This window comes from Camelus bactrianus, chromosome X (assembly GCF_048773025.1).
Source record: "Camelus bactrianus isolate YW-2024 breed Bactrian camel chromosome X, ASM4877302v1, whole genome shotgun sequence".
NCBI lineage: Eukaryota > Metazoa > Chordata > Mammalia > Artiodactyla > Camelidae > Camelus > Camelus bactrianus.
In genome coordinates, this window is record NC_133575.1 from 117,966,077 (window position 1) to 117,983,932 (window position 17,856).

Sequence of the window (17,856 nt, forward strand, 5' to 3'; positions counted from 1 at the left end):
AAGGGTTATAGGGAGCCACGGTAGAGTTCTGAGTAGCGGAGGGCCATGAGCTTTCTGGCAACAGTGGAAAGAATAGACATTAGCAGCACAAGGGCAGGAGCAATAGACTTGTTAACGGGGGAGGGGGACAAGAAATGATCGTGACTTGGGCTAGGATCGTAGCAGTGGAGGAGTGAGAATGGTTGAATTCACTGTGAAGGTAGCGTTTACAGTGCTGGGTGATGAATTGGATTTGTGGATTTGAGAGAGGAGTTCAGATTAACAGCAAGGTTTTGGGAAAGGTGAAGTTGCCTTGAACTGGGATGGAGTGACGAGAGGAGTGGCTTACGGGTGGGGGCGGAGAGGTGCTCTGGCACGTGGTTAAAAGGTTCCGTAGGCGTCGTACGCAAGAAAGCTCTTTTCTTTCTGAGTGCTCCTCTTGGTTATAGCGGTAGCTGTTTTTTAAATGTGTCTTCCCCTAGTGGAACAGCATCGGGCACGTAGCAGGCCCTGATAAATATTTGGTCAATGCTTCATGAACGGAGACGACAAGCCAGCTTTCTTGATTTTTAGTAAAGTGAGGGGTAGAACAGTCTTGACTCGGGAAGGGCCGCGCTGCGGTCCCGTACAACTAAGTCCCTTCTAGGAGAGAAGCCAGCCCCACAGCATCTGGCTGAACAGCCCCGCCCGTGGAGGCTTTCTGAGCACGCGCGGCTCGGCGCGCCTGCTGGGCGGGGCCGAGGGGCTCGTGACCCCGGCCGCTGAACCTTGTGACGCGGCTGCGCGCGCAGATGGGGAGGGCCCGCCGCGCGCCCCGCCCGCCCGCCCTCTTCCGCCGCCGCCGTGGGAATGGAAACATCTGCTCCACGTGCCGGAAGCCACCTTACGGTGACGGCGGCGCGCCACTCAGCGTCCTGCCGCGCCGAGCCCCTGCGGGTGTCATCGCGAGACGAGCTCGTCGAAATGGCTGCGGCCAGTCAAGGTAAGGGAAGGCGCGCGCGCGTCTGGCGCCGCGAGGAGCCGCCTGCCCGGGCTCCGGAAGAGGGAGGGCTCCGCGCCTCGCAGTCCCGGCGGAGCTCCCCCGGGGGCCCAAGCGGCGCAGGGGCGGGGAGGCCGCCTGGGGCTCGGCCCTGGCCCGGCCGCTCCCAAGGTCCGGCCAAGGTCAGCAGCCGGGCGGGAGCCGAACTGCTCCCGGGTGTTGTCCGCGCTCCGGCTCAGCAAACCTTCCGGCCCCGCCCCTGGCAGCCTGGGCGTGGAGACATTTTGTCCCTGTTCTCGGAAGCATTCTGGCACCTTTAGACCTAGGAGGCTTCTTTATCTCTTTGGACTTTCGTCTCCAACAACAGCACACCACTGAACTTAGGTGACTCTGAGGTGTTGGATTGCACAGTGCATTTCCTCGCAAACCAGACTGCCCTCATTCACTTCAAATATGTAGGATGATCAGATAATTTGCACCTAGGAAACTGCTGTGAGAAAGTTGGTGATTGACGTCATGAATTTCAATCTTTATGATACTGATGATCACGTAATACTCTGAGCATTGATTTCCTGGGCCTATAAGCAAGTCTGCTGCCTTGTCAACATAGTGCTTACTAGCGTTTGTTGAATGACTGAAGTTGGGTGAACTAAATATCTATGCTTTGGATCCCCTATGACTGTAATTTGGCAAAATTACATGAAAGAAACCTCAAAAGTCATTTTTGTTTTCAGTGATACTCTTTAACCCACGGAGGCAGTTTCTTCTTCAACACAGCAGTGATGTTTTGTGATTACATTAGAATAAAACTTCATTGAACTAATTGTGAGGCCATAGAAGACCCAGTTCCTTAAACGTCCATATTTTCGTTCTGCTAAATTGGGCTCTGTGATCCTTATAGAATTAAGTATTCAATTATATTTTGTGTGAGAGGTGTTTTTTGTTTTAACACATACTTAGTAGTTGTAACACAATTTGTGGAAAACATTTTCTTTTCCTTACTGAATTACTTCGGTGCCATGTTATTGAAAATTAGATGACTATATGTGTACATCTACTTCTACACTGTGCCAAATACAGTAGTTTTTAAGTCTTGGCACTGGTTACCTGTATGTTAACTGTAGCTTTAAAGAAGTCTTGAAATTTTTTCAACTTTGTTCTTTTTTTCCCACAACTGTTTTGGCCACTTTTGGCACACAGTATTTTCCTAAATGATTGTTTTGGCTCCATGAAGTTTTAGGGTGATTTGTTGTGCAGCCATACCGACTGAAAAAACTATTTGAGGTCCTTTGCAGCTGCATATGAATTTTAGAAGCAGCTTCTCCGTTTCCAGATGAAAGCCTACTTTTTGACTGAGATTGCCACTCTACAGTGTTGTTTCACTTACCATGTACAGGTCTTGTGCATCTTTCATTAAATTTATCTTCCCGGAGAGAGAGGGATTAGACATTTTGTTAACTCTTTTTCCCTTTTTGAGCAGAGAAATCGCTTAACCTCTGAGTCTTCATTTATTAGTAAAATATGGTTTGATAAATAGTATCTTGTTCTATACCTACTTTGTTCTGTGGATTTAATTAGATATACACATTTATTCCTTAGCGCATTGCCACATAAGTACTAAGACCTCAATTGAACATTACCTCTTATCTTTGCCATCACTGGAGATCCACGTAATACTGCTGAGTAGTATTGAGTTACTCCTGAGAGAGACAAATGAAGAAACTCCAGTTCAGTTACGATACATTATCATTACTAACAGTTTTTCCTAGGTCCTTTCGGTTGTTTTTAAATTTGAGAGGAAAAACTAGAGTACTAATTCTGAATTCTCCAGGTTTTGTTTCTCTAAGATGTTTGTTGATTTTAGTCTGATTTTCAAAAGTTGCTGGTCAGAGTTTGAATTAATTTACTATTTAAAATAGATTAATATTTCAAGGGTCTTATAACTATCTTGGTTACCTTAAAAGTTACAAATGGTACTGATTTATTGTAAAACTATTTTCTTATTCAGTATCCTAATTCTTGTAGGAAACTTTGAGGGAAATTTTGAGTCACTGGACCTTGCAGAACTGGCTAAAAAGCAGCCATGGTGGCGCAAGCTGTTTGGGCAGGAATCTGGGCCTTCAGCAGAAAAGTATAGCGTGGCAACCCAGCTGTTAATTGGAGGTGTCACTGGATGGTAAGTCCTGTGAAACAGGTCCGGTATCTTTTTTTGTATGATTCAGTGTTGTGGTTATAAGAACTGTCGTCTTTAACCAATGAAAATACATTGACTTTTGTGAAATTGATCATTTAATGTATACCGTACATCTAAACATGTTAAAGTGCTATTTAATAGTTATGCATGGTCAGTATTTACTTCATGCCGGGTACTCTTTTAAGTATATAGATATGTCATTTCCTTCTCACAACAACTTTGAAATTGGCACTGTTATTATCTATCCTCATTTGCACCCCCAGTCTTTCTGAGATGTAATTGACATGCAGCCCTGTGTGAGTTTCAGGGGTGCAGCATAATGATCTGACCTACGTACATCATGAAGTGATGACCACAATAAGTTGAGTGCGCACCCATCATCTCAAGTAGATACAACATTAAAAAATAGAAAAAGACACTTTTGCTTGTGATGAGAGCTCTTAGGATTTACTCCCTTAACAACTTTCATATGTAACCTGCAGCAGTGTTAGTTATACATCTGTCCTGCTGTACATTACGTTCCTAGTACTTACTATCTTATAGCTGGCAGTCTGTGTTTTTGGACTGCCTTCATCCAATCCCCCGCCCCCGTGCTTCTGTTAACCACAAATCTGATCTCTTTTTCTATGGGTTGGTTTGTTTTTGGAGTATAATTGACCTATAATTAGATGTTAGTTTCTGGTGCACAACATGGTGATTCGGTTCCTCTATGTATTTTAAAATGATCATCACAGTAAGTCGTTACCATCCGTCAGCGTACGAAGTTATTGAATTACTACTGACTGTGTTCCCCGCGTTTCATCCCCGTGACTCATTTGTTGTGTAACTGGAAGTTTGTGCCTCTTAATCTCCCTCACCTGTTTCTCTCACCACCCTCCCCTCTCCAGTCTGACAACCACCTGTTTGTTCTCTGCATCTATGACTCTGTTTTGTTTTGCTTATTCATTTGTTTTCTTTTTTAGATTCCACATATGAGTGAAATCATATGGTATTTGTCTTTCTCTGTCTGACTTACTTCACTTAGAATGATCATCTCTAGGTCCATCCATGTTGCTGCTGCAAATGGCCTTTATTTAATTCTCTTTTATGATGATCCTCTACATTCTTGTGAGCACTTGACATTGTCAGACTGTTACATTTTTACCAGTCTGAAAGCTGGTGGTATCTCCAGTGCTTTTCATTACATTGCACTACTCCCCTTTGATTAGGTCTGTATTGTGAACATAAGTGCTTTGTTGGTTGTACATATTGCAGATATTTTTACTCATTCTGCTTTCTGTGATTGTCTTCTCTTTCTTTTCTTTTTTATTGAAGTATAGTTAATTTACAATGTTGTGTTAGTTTCTGGTATACATACAGCCTAGTGATTCAGTTATACATACATATGTATGTACATACAATTTTTCATATTCTTTTTCATTATAGGCTGTTAGAAGACATTGAATATAGTTCCCTGTGCTCTACAGTGGGACCTTGCTGTTGATCTGTTCTGTATATAGCAGTGTGTATCTGCTAATCCCAAACTCCTAATTTATCCCTCCCCCCCTTTCCCCTGTGGTTGTCTTTTCATTTCTCTTTTGGGTATCTTTTGATGAACTGATGTTAATTTTAATGTTGGTCAGTTTTATAAATGTTTACCTCAGTGGTTAATAATTTTTGTGTCTTATTTAATCTTTATCTACCCCATGTGCTAGAACTTTGTTGTTATACTTTTCACATTTAGATTTATAGACCCACCTGGACTTTTTTTGGGCGCTTGATGTGTGGTAGAGTCCTTTTTTCATCTTTTTTCCCCATGTGGAATATCCAATTGTCCCAACTCAGTTTATTGCATTTTCCTGCTACTTTGCCGCAACACCTCTGCATACGTCAGCAGCAGTGTGTGCGCAGGTGCGATCTTGTCCTTCTGGAACTTCTTGGCTAGTCTCTTTTTTTCTTACTTTGTTAAACAGTTTAATAAATTGGCATATCATAAGCTGCACCTGTTGAACGTATAGATTTGAAAAGTTTTGACATGTACACATTCATACCATCACCACCAGCAAGATAGTGAACATATCCATCACTCTGAGAGTTCCTCTTCCTCTCTGGGATCTCGCCCTCCTCCCTTTCATGCCCCCGTGGCCGCTGATCTGCTTTCTGTCACGATGGATCACTTTGCATCTTCTAGAATTATATATATAAATGGAATTATACAGGACACATTCTTTTTTGTCTGGCCTTTTTCTTTCACTTAGCATACTAATTTCGAGGTTCATCTTTGCTGTTTGTATACCAACCAGTAGTTCATTCCTTTTTATTGCTGAATGGTCATCCACTATATGGATGAACCAGTTTGTTTATCTAGTCACCTCTGATGAATAATGTTTGTTTCCACTTTGGGGCTAAAACTGCTATGAATTTGTGCACAAATCTTTGTATGAACATATACTTTCAGTTCTTTTGGGTAAATACCTAGAAATAGGTTGACTCAGTCATAGTAAGTGAATGCCTTAACTTTTTAAGAACCTACCCAGCAATTTTCTAAAGTACCATCTTACATCTTCATCAATTTCCACACATCCTCACTGACACTTGGCATAATGTCTTTTTTTTGAAGTATAGTTGATTTATAATACTATATTACTTTCAGGTGTACAGCATAGTGATTCAGTATTTTTAGTGATTATACTCCATTAAAAGTTACTACAAGATAATGGCTAAAATTTCCTATGCTGTACTGTATATCCTTGTTGCTTCTCTGTTTTATATACAGAAGTTTGTACCTCTTAATCCCCATCCTTACCATGCCCCTCTCCCTCTCCTCTCCCCACTGGTCACCACTAGTTTGTCTTCTGTATCTGTCAGTCTATTTCTGGCATAATGTCTTTTTGCTTGTGAACATCATAGTGGGTATAAAGTGATGGTTCACTGTGGTTTTAATTTACATTTCTCTGATTATAAAGATGTTGAGCATCTTTCCACAGGTTTATTTTTACCATCCATGTATCTTTGGAGGGGCATCTGTTTCGGTATTTTCTACATATTTTTATTGGGGTGTTCTCTCTCACTACCGAGTTGTGAGGGTTCTTTATGTATTCTGTATAAAAGTCTTACATCAGATATGTGATTTGCAAATATATTTTTCTACTCTAGTTTTATTATCTTGACAGTGTCTTTCAAAGAGAAGTTCGTAATGTTGAAATGCAGTTTATGAACTCTTTCTTTTATAGCTTTTGGTGTTATATCACCAAGATTTTCTCTTGCGTTTTCTTCTGCATGATATATAGGGTTAGATTTTCATTTAGTTCCATGGTCCATTTTGGTTTACTTTCTGTGTATGTTGCAGGGTAGGAATCTGAGTTCCTTTTTTGCATGTATATCTGATGTGTCCACACAATTTGCTGAAAAGGCTATTATACTTCTTTACACTGAATTGCTTTTGCACCTATGTTGAAAATCGATTGACTGTATGTCTTTGTTGAATTGATTTGTCTATCTTGGTTCCAATATCACCCTGTTTTTGATTAAGGTAAGTTTATAGTAAGTCATGAGATAAGTTAATGTGAATCTTACAAGTGTGTTTTTCAAAGTTGATTTGGCTGTTCTAGGTGCTTGGCATTTTCATATGAATTTTAGAATCAGCTTGCTGCCAATTTCTACAAAAAGCCTAACAGCATTGACCTATAAACATCGTTTATCTCTCCATTTGTTTAGATTTCTTTTAATTTCTCTCAACAATGCTTTGCAGGTCTTGCACATCTTATATCATATTTATCCATAAATATTTTGTTTTTTGGTGTTGCTGTAAATGCTGTTACTTTTAAAATTTCAATTTGTCACTGTTCATTGCTTTTGTTATAGAAATGCAGTTGATTTTTGTATATTGACCCTCACTGAAGTCCCTAGTTTGCAGAGTTTGAGGGTCCCCAAACGTAGCCTCACGTTTGATGACTCCCTAGGAGCAGTCACAGAGCTTGCTGAGGGCTGCTGTACTCGTGGATACCATTTCTTACAGCAAAAGGGTACAGAGGCGCTTGGGGCAAAGTTCAGGAAGGTGGACTCTGTGTGTTTAAACTGGGCTTCTTGTAGGCAGCATGTAGATGTGTCTTCCTTTTTTAAAATCCAATTTGACAATCTCTTCCTTTTTTGTTATTATTGGGTTTAAATTTATCATCTTGGTATTCTCTTTTTTTCCTTTTGGATCAAATATACATGTATGTGTATATATGTATAATAAAAATAGGTATATTGTGTATGTGTGTGTGTGTGTATGTACCTTTTTTTTGGTTGAGGTGAAATACACATAACAAAAAACTAACCATTTTAAAGTATAAAATTCAGTGGCATTTAGTACATTCACACTTTTGTGTAACCACCCCAAAATAAAACCCATCCCTGTTGAGCAGTTACTCCCCATTGTCTTCTCCCCTCCACACACCACTTAGCAAAATGTTTTTGATGCTCACTCACATTGTAGTGTGCATCAGGACTTCATTCCTTTTTATGGCTTTTTAATTCATTTGTTCATTTTTGGGCATTTGGGTTGTTTTCACCTTTTGACTCTTGTGAATGGTACTGCTATGAATGTTTGTGTACAAGGTATTTGTTTGAGTTCCTGTTTTCAGGTCTTTAGGAGGAGTGAAATTGCGTGATCATATGGTGATTCTGTGTCTAACAGTTTAGAATCATTTAACTGTTTCCATAGTGGCTGATCCATTTTACACTTTCATCGGCAGGGTACAAGGGTTCCAGTTTTTTTACATCTCACCGACGCTTGTTATTTTCCTGTTTTTAAAAAGTGGGTGTAAAGTGTCGCGGTTTTTATGCCTAATGATGTTGCCCGTCTTTTCATGTGCTTGCTGGCCATTTGTCCATCTGCTTCGGAGAAATGTTTATTCAGGTCCTTTGCCTATTTTTAAATTGAGCTGTTTGTGTTTCTGTTGTTGAGTTGAAATAATTCTTTCTTTTGATACAGACATGATTTTATTTTCTTCTGTTCTTTAAATTGTGTTTTCACTGTCTTGATAATGTGCATTGATGCACAAAAGTTTCTAATTTTGATGAAGTCCAGCTTATTTCCTCTTTTCTTTTTTGCTTGGATCACATACTTTTCATAATTCTGTTCATAATTTCTCTTTCTTGGTTTATTAGCTGTCTCTTAATTGTGTAATTTTAGTGATTGCTTTAGAGTTTATAGGATACATCTTTTACTTACCCTGCTCTTTCGTCAAAAGATACAACCACTTCACATAGAATACTTCCATTTTACCTCTTTACCCTTTGTTTTCATTGTCATGCATTTTACTTTTACATCTGTTATAAATGCATAATACATTCTCATTATTTTCCTTAAACGTTGAATTCTCATAGTTTTTAATAATGAAAATGAAACCTTTCATATTTACCCCATAGTTTATTTCTTGTGCTCTTCATGCTTTTGTGTGTATCCAGATTTCCATCTGGTATCAGTTTCCTTTGCTTGAAAGATTTCCTTTTAACATTCTTTGTACTTTTCTTCTGCTGATGATTTATTTTTCAGCTTTTATATATCTGAGAAATGTCTTCACTTCATCTTTGTTTTTTGAAAGCTATTTTTTACTGGGTAAAGAATTCTAGATTGACAGAGTTCCCCCCACCCCCGTACTTTAAAAATGTTCCATTATCATTTGGCTTGCATTATTTTCTGTGAGAAATGTGCTGTTTCTGAATTTTATTCCTCTGTACCTAATATGTCCCTCCCTCCCTTTCAGGCTGCTTTTAAGATTTTTCTCTTTATCATTTGTTTTATGCATTTTGATTGTATTGTATCTTTGTATAGTTTTCTTTGTGTTTCTTATGCTTTGAGTTCATTAAGCTTTTCAGATCTCCCTCCAGTTTTCATCAAATTTGGAATATTTTTCTCATTATTTCTTCAAATATTTTTTCTATCCCTCAGCAATTCCAATTAGACAAATTTCACTGCTTGAAATTTTCCCATAGTTCACTGACACTGTTTTTTTCAACTTTTTATTTTGAGGTAACTGTAGATTCACAGGTGCTTGTTAAAGCTAACCCAGAGAGAACCCACATACCCTTCCCCCAGGCTTCCGCAGTGTATGACTGTAATTCAGTATCACAACCATGTTCATGTATTTTTCTGTTTCATTTTGATAGTTCTTATTGTTATGTCATGTTTTACTAATCTTTTCTTCTATAGTATCTAAGCTTGTTAATTCCATCAAGTGTACGTTCTTTCCTCTAGCTTCTTGAATACATAGAAGCTAGAGGAAGGAATACAGTCTTAAAAACTTCTAATGGTTTTGGATGCATTTGTGCCATTTCTAGGTTGCTTTCAATTTATTTTATTTTTTCATCATTATGGGTCTATTTTCCTGCTTTGCATGCCTGGTAATTTTTAATTGGTTGGCAGTATTGTGAATTTTCGTTTATTGAGGGCAGGATATCTTTTCTATTGCTATATAATTGATTCTTGGTTCTTGTTCTGGGACACATTTACACATGGCTTAAAGAATTCCACATATGTTCTGTTCTTTACTCTATAGAACTCATTTTAAAGATAAAAGAGACTGAGAAGAAAATTACTGGAGTTTATATATACTTCCTTTTTTCTCCCAATTTCTTTGAAGGAGAAAAACACCTTTATCTATGATGTTAGGTTTTTCAAAAAAGGTGGGAGAAATGAGGGCTAGGTCATGGTCCAGCTGGTTGCATTTATCTCTGATTAAACAGTCTCAGTTGCAGAATGTCAGTTAATGCTTTCATGTGAGGGACTTAGGGCCAGTGGATGCAGGGTGCAGGCAATTTACTTCAGTTTATAATCAGATTTAAGAATTAAGATGAGTCCTTACTGTTTATTTACTAGACCTACCACCTCCACTTTAGAAGTCCCTTCTGAGATATATCTAGCTTTCGTTTAAGAACATTTAAAATCCTGGTGAGGTCTTCTATTTTAAGATATATTTATTATTTTCTCCTACTGAGCTGACCTGTATCAAGGGGAAAGTGGTAGAAAATGAAGGCAGACAGGTAATGGGGAAATGGGGAGCCTAGACGTACGGGTAGGCTTTTACAAGCCGTCTTCAGGGCCAAGTTTTCTGGAAAGGACACACTTGTGTTTTATGTGCTCGCTGCTCCCTCCTTGCCGTCTCCACCGAATGCCTTCGCCCAGCCCGCCAGCCCCCTTCCCTCCTGTGCCGCCGGCGCAGCCTGCACGCCGGAGTCTGCTGTTCTTCCTCCCTGCTTTGATCCATTCTCCACAATGTAGCCAGATTCATCTTTTACAAACATACTTGGGAGTTTTAAGGGATTTGCTCAAGAGCACAAAATTAAGTAAGTAGAAGAGCCAAGAGTGGAGCCAGGGTCTTTCTGAGGCTTTGTGTCTGGAGAAGGAAGGGGCTGGAACATCCCAAGGTGAGTAGGATCTGAACGTTGTTCCAAGTGCATGTTTGTGTTTATCTGACAACGTATTAACTTGTCTGATGTTGCTTTGGTTTTTGTAGGTGCACGGGTTTCATATTCCAGAAGGTTGGAAAGTTGGCTGCAACAGCTGTGGGAGGTGGATTTTTTCTCCTTCAGGTCTGTATGTGAACTGTTCCTCTCTGCTTGCTGTTCCACTTGTCTGTTAGGAATAGAACAGAGTGTGTGGCAGTGTGACACTGGGGTAGCCTTTGTACTTGTTTTCGTGTACTGTTTGACAAGGATCCAGAGCAGTTGGTGTTGAGAAGTGAGGGCTAAATGACACTGCAGTCAGATGTCCTCTGCTGTCTCTCCGCCCAGAGTTTATTTTAGAACCACTGGGTGCTGGTTTTTTGAGGCTGGTCTGTAGCGTTGGTTTGCAAACTTGACTCCATATCGGAATCACCTTGGAGTTTTAAAAAAAACACGGATGCTTAGGGCCTGCCCCCCCCCATTTGATTTCATGGGGGTAGGTGTCCTTGTATATCAGAATATTTTTCAGAATTTGTTTTTTAATTGAAGTATGGTTTTTTTTGTTAATGGAGGTACTGGAGATTGAACCCAGGACCTCGTGCGTGCTGAGCATGTGCTCTACCACTGAGCTCTGCGCTCCCCCCAGTTGAAGTATGGTTGGTTTACAAATGTGTTAGTTTCAGATGTACAGCAAAGTGATTCAGTCATATATATACGCACATATTCCTTTTCAGATTCTTTTTCATTATAGGTTATTACAATATATTGAATATAGTTCCCTGTGCTGTGCAGTAGAAGCTTATTGTTTTTCAATTCTATATATAGTAGTGTATATATGTTAATCTCAAATCTCTGATTTATCTCCCCATGTCCTCCCTGGTAACCATAAGTTTGTTTTCTATGTCTGTGAGTCTGTTTCTGTTTTGTAAATAAATTCATTTGTATCATTTTTTAGATTCTACATGTAAGTAATATCACACAGTCTTTGTCTTTCTCTGACTTATTTCACTTAGCATAAGAACCCCCTCCAGGTCCATCCCTGTTGCTGCAAGCGGCATTGTTTCATTCTTTTTTATGGCTGAGTAGTGCTCTATTGTATCTGTACACCACCTCTTCTTTATCCAGTCATCTGTTGATGGATGTTTAGGTTGCTTCCATGTCTCGGCTGTTGTAAATAGTGCTGCTGTGAACATTGGGGTGCACGTGTCTTTTCGAATTGGAGTTTTCTCTGTCGGAATCTTTTTAAACTTCCAAGGTGATTCTAATATGCAGCAGAGTTTGAGAACCACTGCTCTGTACGAGCCATACTTTGTTGAATTGTGCCAGAGTCTCTGGATTCGAGCCCTCATTTTAGCAAGGTAACTTCTACATGAGAATCAGAATTGGAGTGGGCTTTCCAGATGGGTTGGGTGAAAGTTAAATGTGTGGTGGAGGGAAGCTGCTGACCGATGGGCCAGGGATAGAGTTCTAGATTGACAGGGTCTCCCGCATACTTTTTTTCCTAAATTTTAGAGCAGCCTTGTTTAATTATTTTTAAAAGTTCTGTTTAAGTTGCATGGGAACCATATAGATACATTTGGGAAGAATTAATATCTTTTATGATATTGAGTCATCTTTCTGTGAGCATGGGCTTTCTCTCCATTTACTTAGGTCTTCTTTAATGTCTTTGCCTAAACTTTTATTATTTTTCCCATTTAGATCTTGTACATCTGTGGTTCAGTTTTATTCCTGTACCTTATAACAGCTTTAGGTGCTCTTCTGGCTTTCCTCAGGTACTCACCTTTGCCCTAAGGCTGTGTCCCAGTTGGGCTCACAATGATACAACTACTGATGTAGAACATCTTTTCATGTGCTTATTTGCTGTCCAGATATCCTTTCTGGTGAAGTGTCTATTCAGATCTTCTGCCCTTTTTTAAATTGAGTTGTCTGTTTCTATACTTTTTATTCTGTCCTGTTAATCTGTCTGTCTGTCTGTCCCTTTTTCACTACCTCAGTGTCTTGATTGCTGTAGCATTGTAGTAAGTTTTAAAATTAGATAGTGTGATTCCTCCAAGTCTGTTCTTTTTCAGAATTGTTTTGGCTGTTCTAGTTCCTTTGTCTTTCCATACACGTTTTAGAACCAGCTTGTCTATATATCTGTAAAACGTCTTGCTGGGATGGGGAGTGCAGTCACTGTAGCTCAGTTTGGAGAGAATTGGACCTCGGTTGTATGTTGAGCCTTCCATTCCATGCACACAGCCTGCCTCTCCATGTATCTGACTTCATTTGCAGGACAGTGTTGAATAGGAGCAGGCCGAGCGGACGCCTCTGGCTTGTTCTTAGCACTGGGTGAAAGCGCTCCGCCTGTGCCCAGGAAGCGCGTGTTTGTAGATGCTCTTTATCACGTTGAGGAAGTTCCTCCTTTATTTCTGCTTTTCCGAGAGTTTTTATCATGAATGTGTGTTGAATTTTGACAAAATGTTTTTGAGTCCTGCCTGGAGTCTAGGCCAGGGGATACTGGAGGGACAATGCGACACGCACAGCTCTGGCCTTCTCCAGTCAGATGCCCTCTTTGCCATCAGAATCTTCAAGTAGTTCTATGTACTTTGTCCTGTGGGAGACAGAGTGGAGTAAAGGAGTCAGAATTTTAATTTAGCATACAGTTTTTGAGATTCGATTATGTTGCTGCTATAAGTGGTCTGTTCTTTTTAGTTCTGAGTAATATCTTGTTGGGTGAACATGGCCCAATTTGTGTGGATGGATATTTGGGTTGTTTCCAGTTATTGACTGTTACAAGTAAAGCTGCTATGAAAAGCTGATAAAAAATGATAGTAGCTAATTAATTTTAATGTTCATTTCCTTGATTACTTGTGAAGTAGCTAAAACAGACTAGAGGAAGAGCAAGGATGTAGAAAAAGACTAGACAGTAGAGAAGAATTTCAGTTTTAGGTATTTCGAGATATCCAGGTAGAGCTAATTTATCGTGGAAGATTGGTGGACTGTGATCAGGCTCCTCAGTCCTTGGATAGCGCTGAGCCGTCAAGTATGACACATACTTGAATCAGTTTTATTCTCTTCACACGTTCCTGATGAAATTGTTTTTGCTGTGTTTGGGCCTGCTGTCTTTCCCAAGGGAAGAAGGCATATTCTTAGGTATATTTGGATGTGCTTCTCCCGGTTCCCCTTAAATGAACTTACTTATGAGAGGCTCAGTGGGGTCACGTTCTGGAAGACTTCTTTCTGAGCAGCAGTGATCACTACCTGATAGCCTTGCTCTGTTCATATTGTCAAGAAACTCAGACTTATGTTGGCTTTAAGGTTTCTTTGTGTTCCATTTGACTTCTAATTCTGATTTTCATTTTGCCATTCTTTTTAAGCTAACTTAAAACTTTATAGAGATTAGTAAGAGTATAAATACAGTAAAAGAATTGCCAGCAGTCACTGAAGGCCAGTTTGTTGATTTCCGGTGCCAGGCCTAGGGCCTTGCATGTACGGTGGGTGCTGAGTAGATGTTAAATGAATGTCATTGTCATACAAAAAACTGGATGGCAAGTGTCTACAAAATAGCAAGTAAGAAGGGTTTTTGACAATGCATTTCAGTGATTTATCCTGAGAAAGAGAAATAAGAATGTGTTTCTTTTCTTCCTGTTGGTTTTGAAACTACAGCTTGCAAACCATACTGGGTACATCAAAGTCGACTGGCAGCGCGTGGAGAAGGACATGAAGAAAGCCAAGGAGCAGCTGAAGATCCGTAAGAGCAACCAGATACCTACGGAGGTCAAAAGCAAAGCAGAGGAGGTGAGACTTACCTTGTTCACGTACAGTGTGTGTAGACACACCAATTTGTCGGCCTTACCTGGAGTATCTTCACCTTAGAGGCATTTTCAAAGGTTAAACCCACAAGGATCAATAGAAGGTTTGGTGACTTTTGTTGGCGAGTGAGGGTGCAAAGTGTATACCATGAAAATAGCCATGGACAATGGGTAGACAAAGACCCAGCATCTCACCTTCTGATCTGTGTCCTACTTCCTAATAACAATATCCTTAGCAGAATAACTGATGTGCTGTCTTCTGTTCCTAGGTGGTGTCATTTGTGAAGAAGAATGTTCTGGTGACTGGTGGATTTTTTGGAGGCTTTCTCCTTGGCATGGCATCCTAAAAAGGATGACTTCACTTCCAACCAGCAGCCTCTTCACTCCATCATAGGACACCCAGTCTCTTCTCCTCCTCTTCTCCCGTGCCTTTATCCCTGCCATGGCCTATCTGCTGGTGCAAGGTGATGCGGCCCTACTGTGAGCTTGATGGCAGCGGAAGACACCATAGACTTAGCTCTCCTCCCAGCCTGCTCCCCACTTGACTAACCTGTAGGTCAGTGAGAATATTCCTTTCTCCCTATGTAAGCTACTTACCAGAATATGGTGCAAGATGGTGGAGGATGAGTGGATCCTCAAAAGTTGTCTCCAGCTTGATTTGGAAGAGAAATAGCAAGCGCATAGGATACCTGATTTTGTGCCGCTTGGAAGGGGACTGAATACATTTGCCTTTAAGCATGAAAGATATTGGTACCCTGGTGTCTGCTTTCTTTTTTAGTAGATTTCAGATTGGCTAGAAATTATCCCAACAAAATGGCAGCATACACACTATAATTGAGAAAGCTGAACATGGAACGACCTTGTACTGAAGGTACATGATGCTGAGCTGGAGGCGTAGTCCTTGGTGGGAAGGTCTTTAAGGAGACCACTCAATAGGTGCATTCGTCAGACTGGGCAAATCATTTAGAGGCATTAAGGTATTATCTAGGGATGTTTTCCACCATATGAGATAAGGCATATTGTGGCTATTTCCAAAGGACTTATTATGGCAAAATTGGTGACTTTAGGTGGAAGAGTGAAGACGCTCTTGGATTTCTGTTTAATAGACAAGGTTTTAAAGTGGTGGCATTCCAAGCATTTGAGAATTGAGAACGGTAATGATAGCACATGGAAAGTAAATTTTTTACAGATTACATTTCAGGATGACCTCAACTCTTAGGAATTTTCTTTAAAATAAAAGTTTATAGACATGCCCATGCTTAGAAACATAACACATTTTTCTCTAATGGCCTGTTAGAGTGTCTATAACATCCCCTCCAGGAAGGCAGGGCTTCTGTCTTCGGTGTCACACCCAGGGAGCTAAGTGCCTAAAGGTGCTCAGTATTTGTTGACTGTATGAATAATGAACTCATAGAAAAGTATCTGGAAAAGGGACTGATACACAGGATTACTTGAGAATTTGAATTCTGAAAATGCAGAAAACTTGGAATTAACTCTTCAACTTGCAGGTGATATCTCGCAAAATGTATGTTTTTAATGCCTTCCTTTTGAAATGTTTGACTTTTATCTTGGGAGTGGTGTGTTGAATTTGGAAATTGTAGCTACCAGTGGATGTGTGGGATTTTTTAGAATTCATTTGCATTTTTCTCCTTATTATGTTATGCTAGTATTTTAAGGCAGCATAAGTTAGTTTGCTTGCAGTATGTGTGAGTCATCCCTGAGTCATAACGGTACGAGCCACTTTGTTCCGTATTTTTGTACCAGAACTCAAAACATTTTTTTTCTCTTTTTATTATGGAAACTTTCAGACATATTACCTATCAAGCAAGATCATTAAATTATAGCTTGTTGATAAAAAAATGCCAAATGTATTGTTTTATCATATTTTGGTGTGTCTTTAAAAGGTTAAGAACTCTCTTTAAACATCATAAGGATGATACCTTATTATCATACCCACATAACCCCACCCAGACCACTGGAATAGGGGCTGCAGAACCTAACTGAGGTGCCCTGTGCCCGTGTGCACTGCTTGTGGGGCGAGTGGCCTTTCCATGTCTGTTCTCCTGTATCAGTGATGACAACGGAGATGAGCAGGTTCATGTGAGCTGCTTCGAGCAGGTTATGAGAGATGATAGAGTGAACTAAGGTCCCTCCCAAGGGCCACGCTTAGATCGCTATCATGGGGTGGCTTCATCCTATTGCATTGCGAATGGCCTGGTGAGTGTGCCGATGTTGAACGGTGGCACCTCGGGTTGCAGCTAAGCCGAAGTGTACTTCACTGATGGCAGTTAGGGGAGCCTCCAAATTGAGGCCCCGTTGCCAGCGTCTTTGCTTCAGGTGCTGAAAGGAGAGAGACTTCCCCTGAAAGAACCCCTGCCACCCCTTCATGCAAAACCGAGACCCCAGGACCAGGCAACCGCGCCCAGGACTGCTGTGTGTTCATGCGATGGGCAAGGCCTGTGTCATGAGGCGCGTGCTTTCCTCTGCGGGGCAGCTTTTCCTTGACTGATGGAGGGACTGAGTGTTTTCAGTCTTGGCTTTGAACGTCTTTGGGGTTTTGGCTCCCTGGGCTGGTGGGGATGGTAACACCACACTTGGGGCTTCTGTGCCTGTAGTTTGGCCTGGCTGGGGAGGACCTCTGACCCTGAGTGCTGCCCGTATCAGCACGGAAACATCCTGTGAGGCTTCTCTCCCTTTTTCCTCCTGGCCCCAGAGCCCCTGTGTGCTCTTTCTGTCCCCCCACCCCCCAGCATCCTTCCTTGTGACGGGACCAGGTACGATGGGGACTAGCGGCTGATAATGTACAAGCAAGACTTTTGTCCTGCTGTCTGGGCTTCTCACCACTCAGACTTGGACTATCAGCAGCAGGACAGCGGCGGGTCTGGACTCCTGCACCTAGTCTTCCGCTACCTGGTCCAGGAGAGGTGACAGCGCCCCCTACTGGACCTGGCAGAACACAGGACATGAGTAAAGGAGTGAATCTCACATCATTCTCACTGAGATGCTCTTGGAGTGGGTGCTTCTGGTTTTGAAATACGGTTACTGTTTAATCAGCTGTTGTAAAAATGTTCTCAACGTCATCCTTTGTTTGATATTTGCCAGAAAGATGGACATGACTAATGCTTGGGCTTTTAATGGAAATGTCTACTTTTGTATAGTTTGGTAAATGCAATAAATTTCTGGGTGAAAAAAATGGTGTAGGGTTAGATTTGGAATATCTGAGTCTCATTAATGTTTCATGATGATCTCAGTGTCTTCCCTGAGGGAAACTTAAGGCAAAATCTGACAGCTGCCCTCTCTGCTCCCTCCACCAACTTAATCAGCTTCATTTCTTTGTCATGAACCCCAGGTCTGGGACCATATCCCAAGATCAGACGAGATTAGGCGCATTCAGGGTGGTATGGCTGTTCTGGGGCCTTCTTAATCATGTATTGACTTGCCCAAACTGTCTACCTTTCTGAATGTGAAATGGTAAGAAATGCTTTGAGGATTAGTGAGAGCTG

The 17,856-nt window shown here is 40.9% G+C and overlaps 1 protein-coding gene across 1 annotated transcript; it reads left to right on the forward strand.

The window, feature by feature from the left end:
- The first annotated feature begins 802 nt into the window (after positions 1 to 802).
- On the forward strand, positions 803 to 17,559 carry FUNDC2 (FUN14 domain containing 2). The gene is made up of 5 exons (XM_074359101.1): positions 803 to 961; positions 2,984 to 3,134; positions 10,634 to 10,709; positions 14,208 to 14,339; positions 14,623 to 17,559. The coding sequence occupies exons 1-5, from the start codon at positions 829 to 831 to the stop codon at positions 14,698 to 14,700; spliced, it is 570 nt and encodes a 189-aa protein (XP_074215202.1). The 5' UTR covers positions 803 to 828; the 3' UTR covers positions 14,701 to 17,559.
- The last annotated feature ends 297 nt before the right edge of the window (positions 17,560 to 17,856 follow it).

Excerpts from the sequence above, each read along its gene's own strand:
- FUNDC2 (XM_074359101.1), top strand. The coding sequence starts at position 829 with ATGGAAACATCTGCTCCACGTGCCGGAAGCCACCTTACGGTGACGGCG. Across the intron at positions 10,710-14,207 it reads GTGGATTTTTTCTCCTTCAG|CTTGCAAACCATACTGGGTA; the intron begins GTCTGTATGTGA and ends TTGAAACTACAG. Across the intron at positions 14,340-14,622 it reads TCAAAAGCAAAGCAGAGGAG|GTGGTGTCATTTGTGAAGAA; the intron begins GTGAGACTTACC and ends TTCTGTTCCTAG.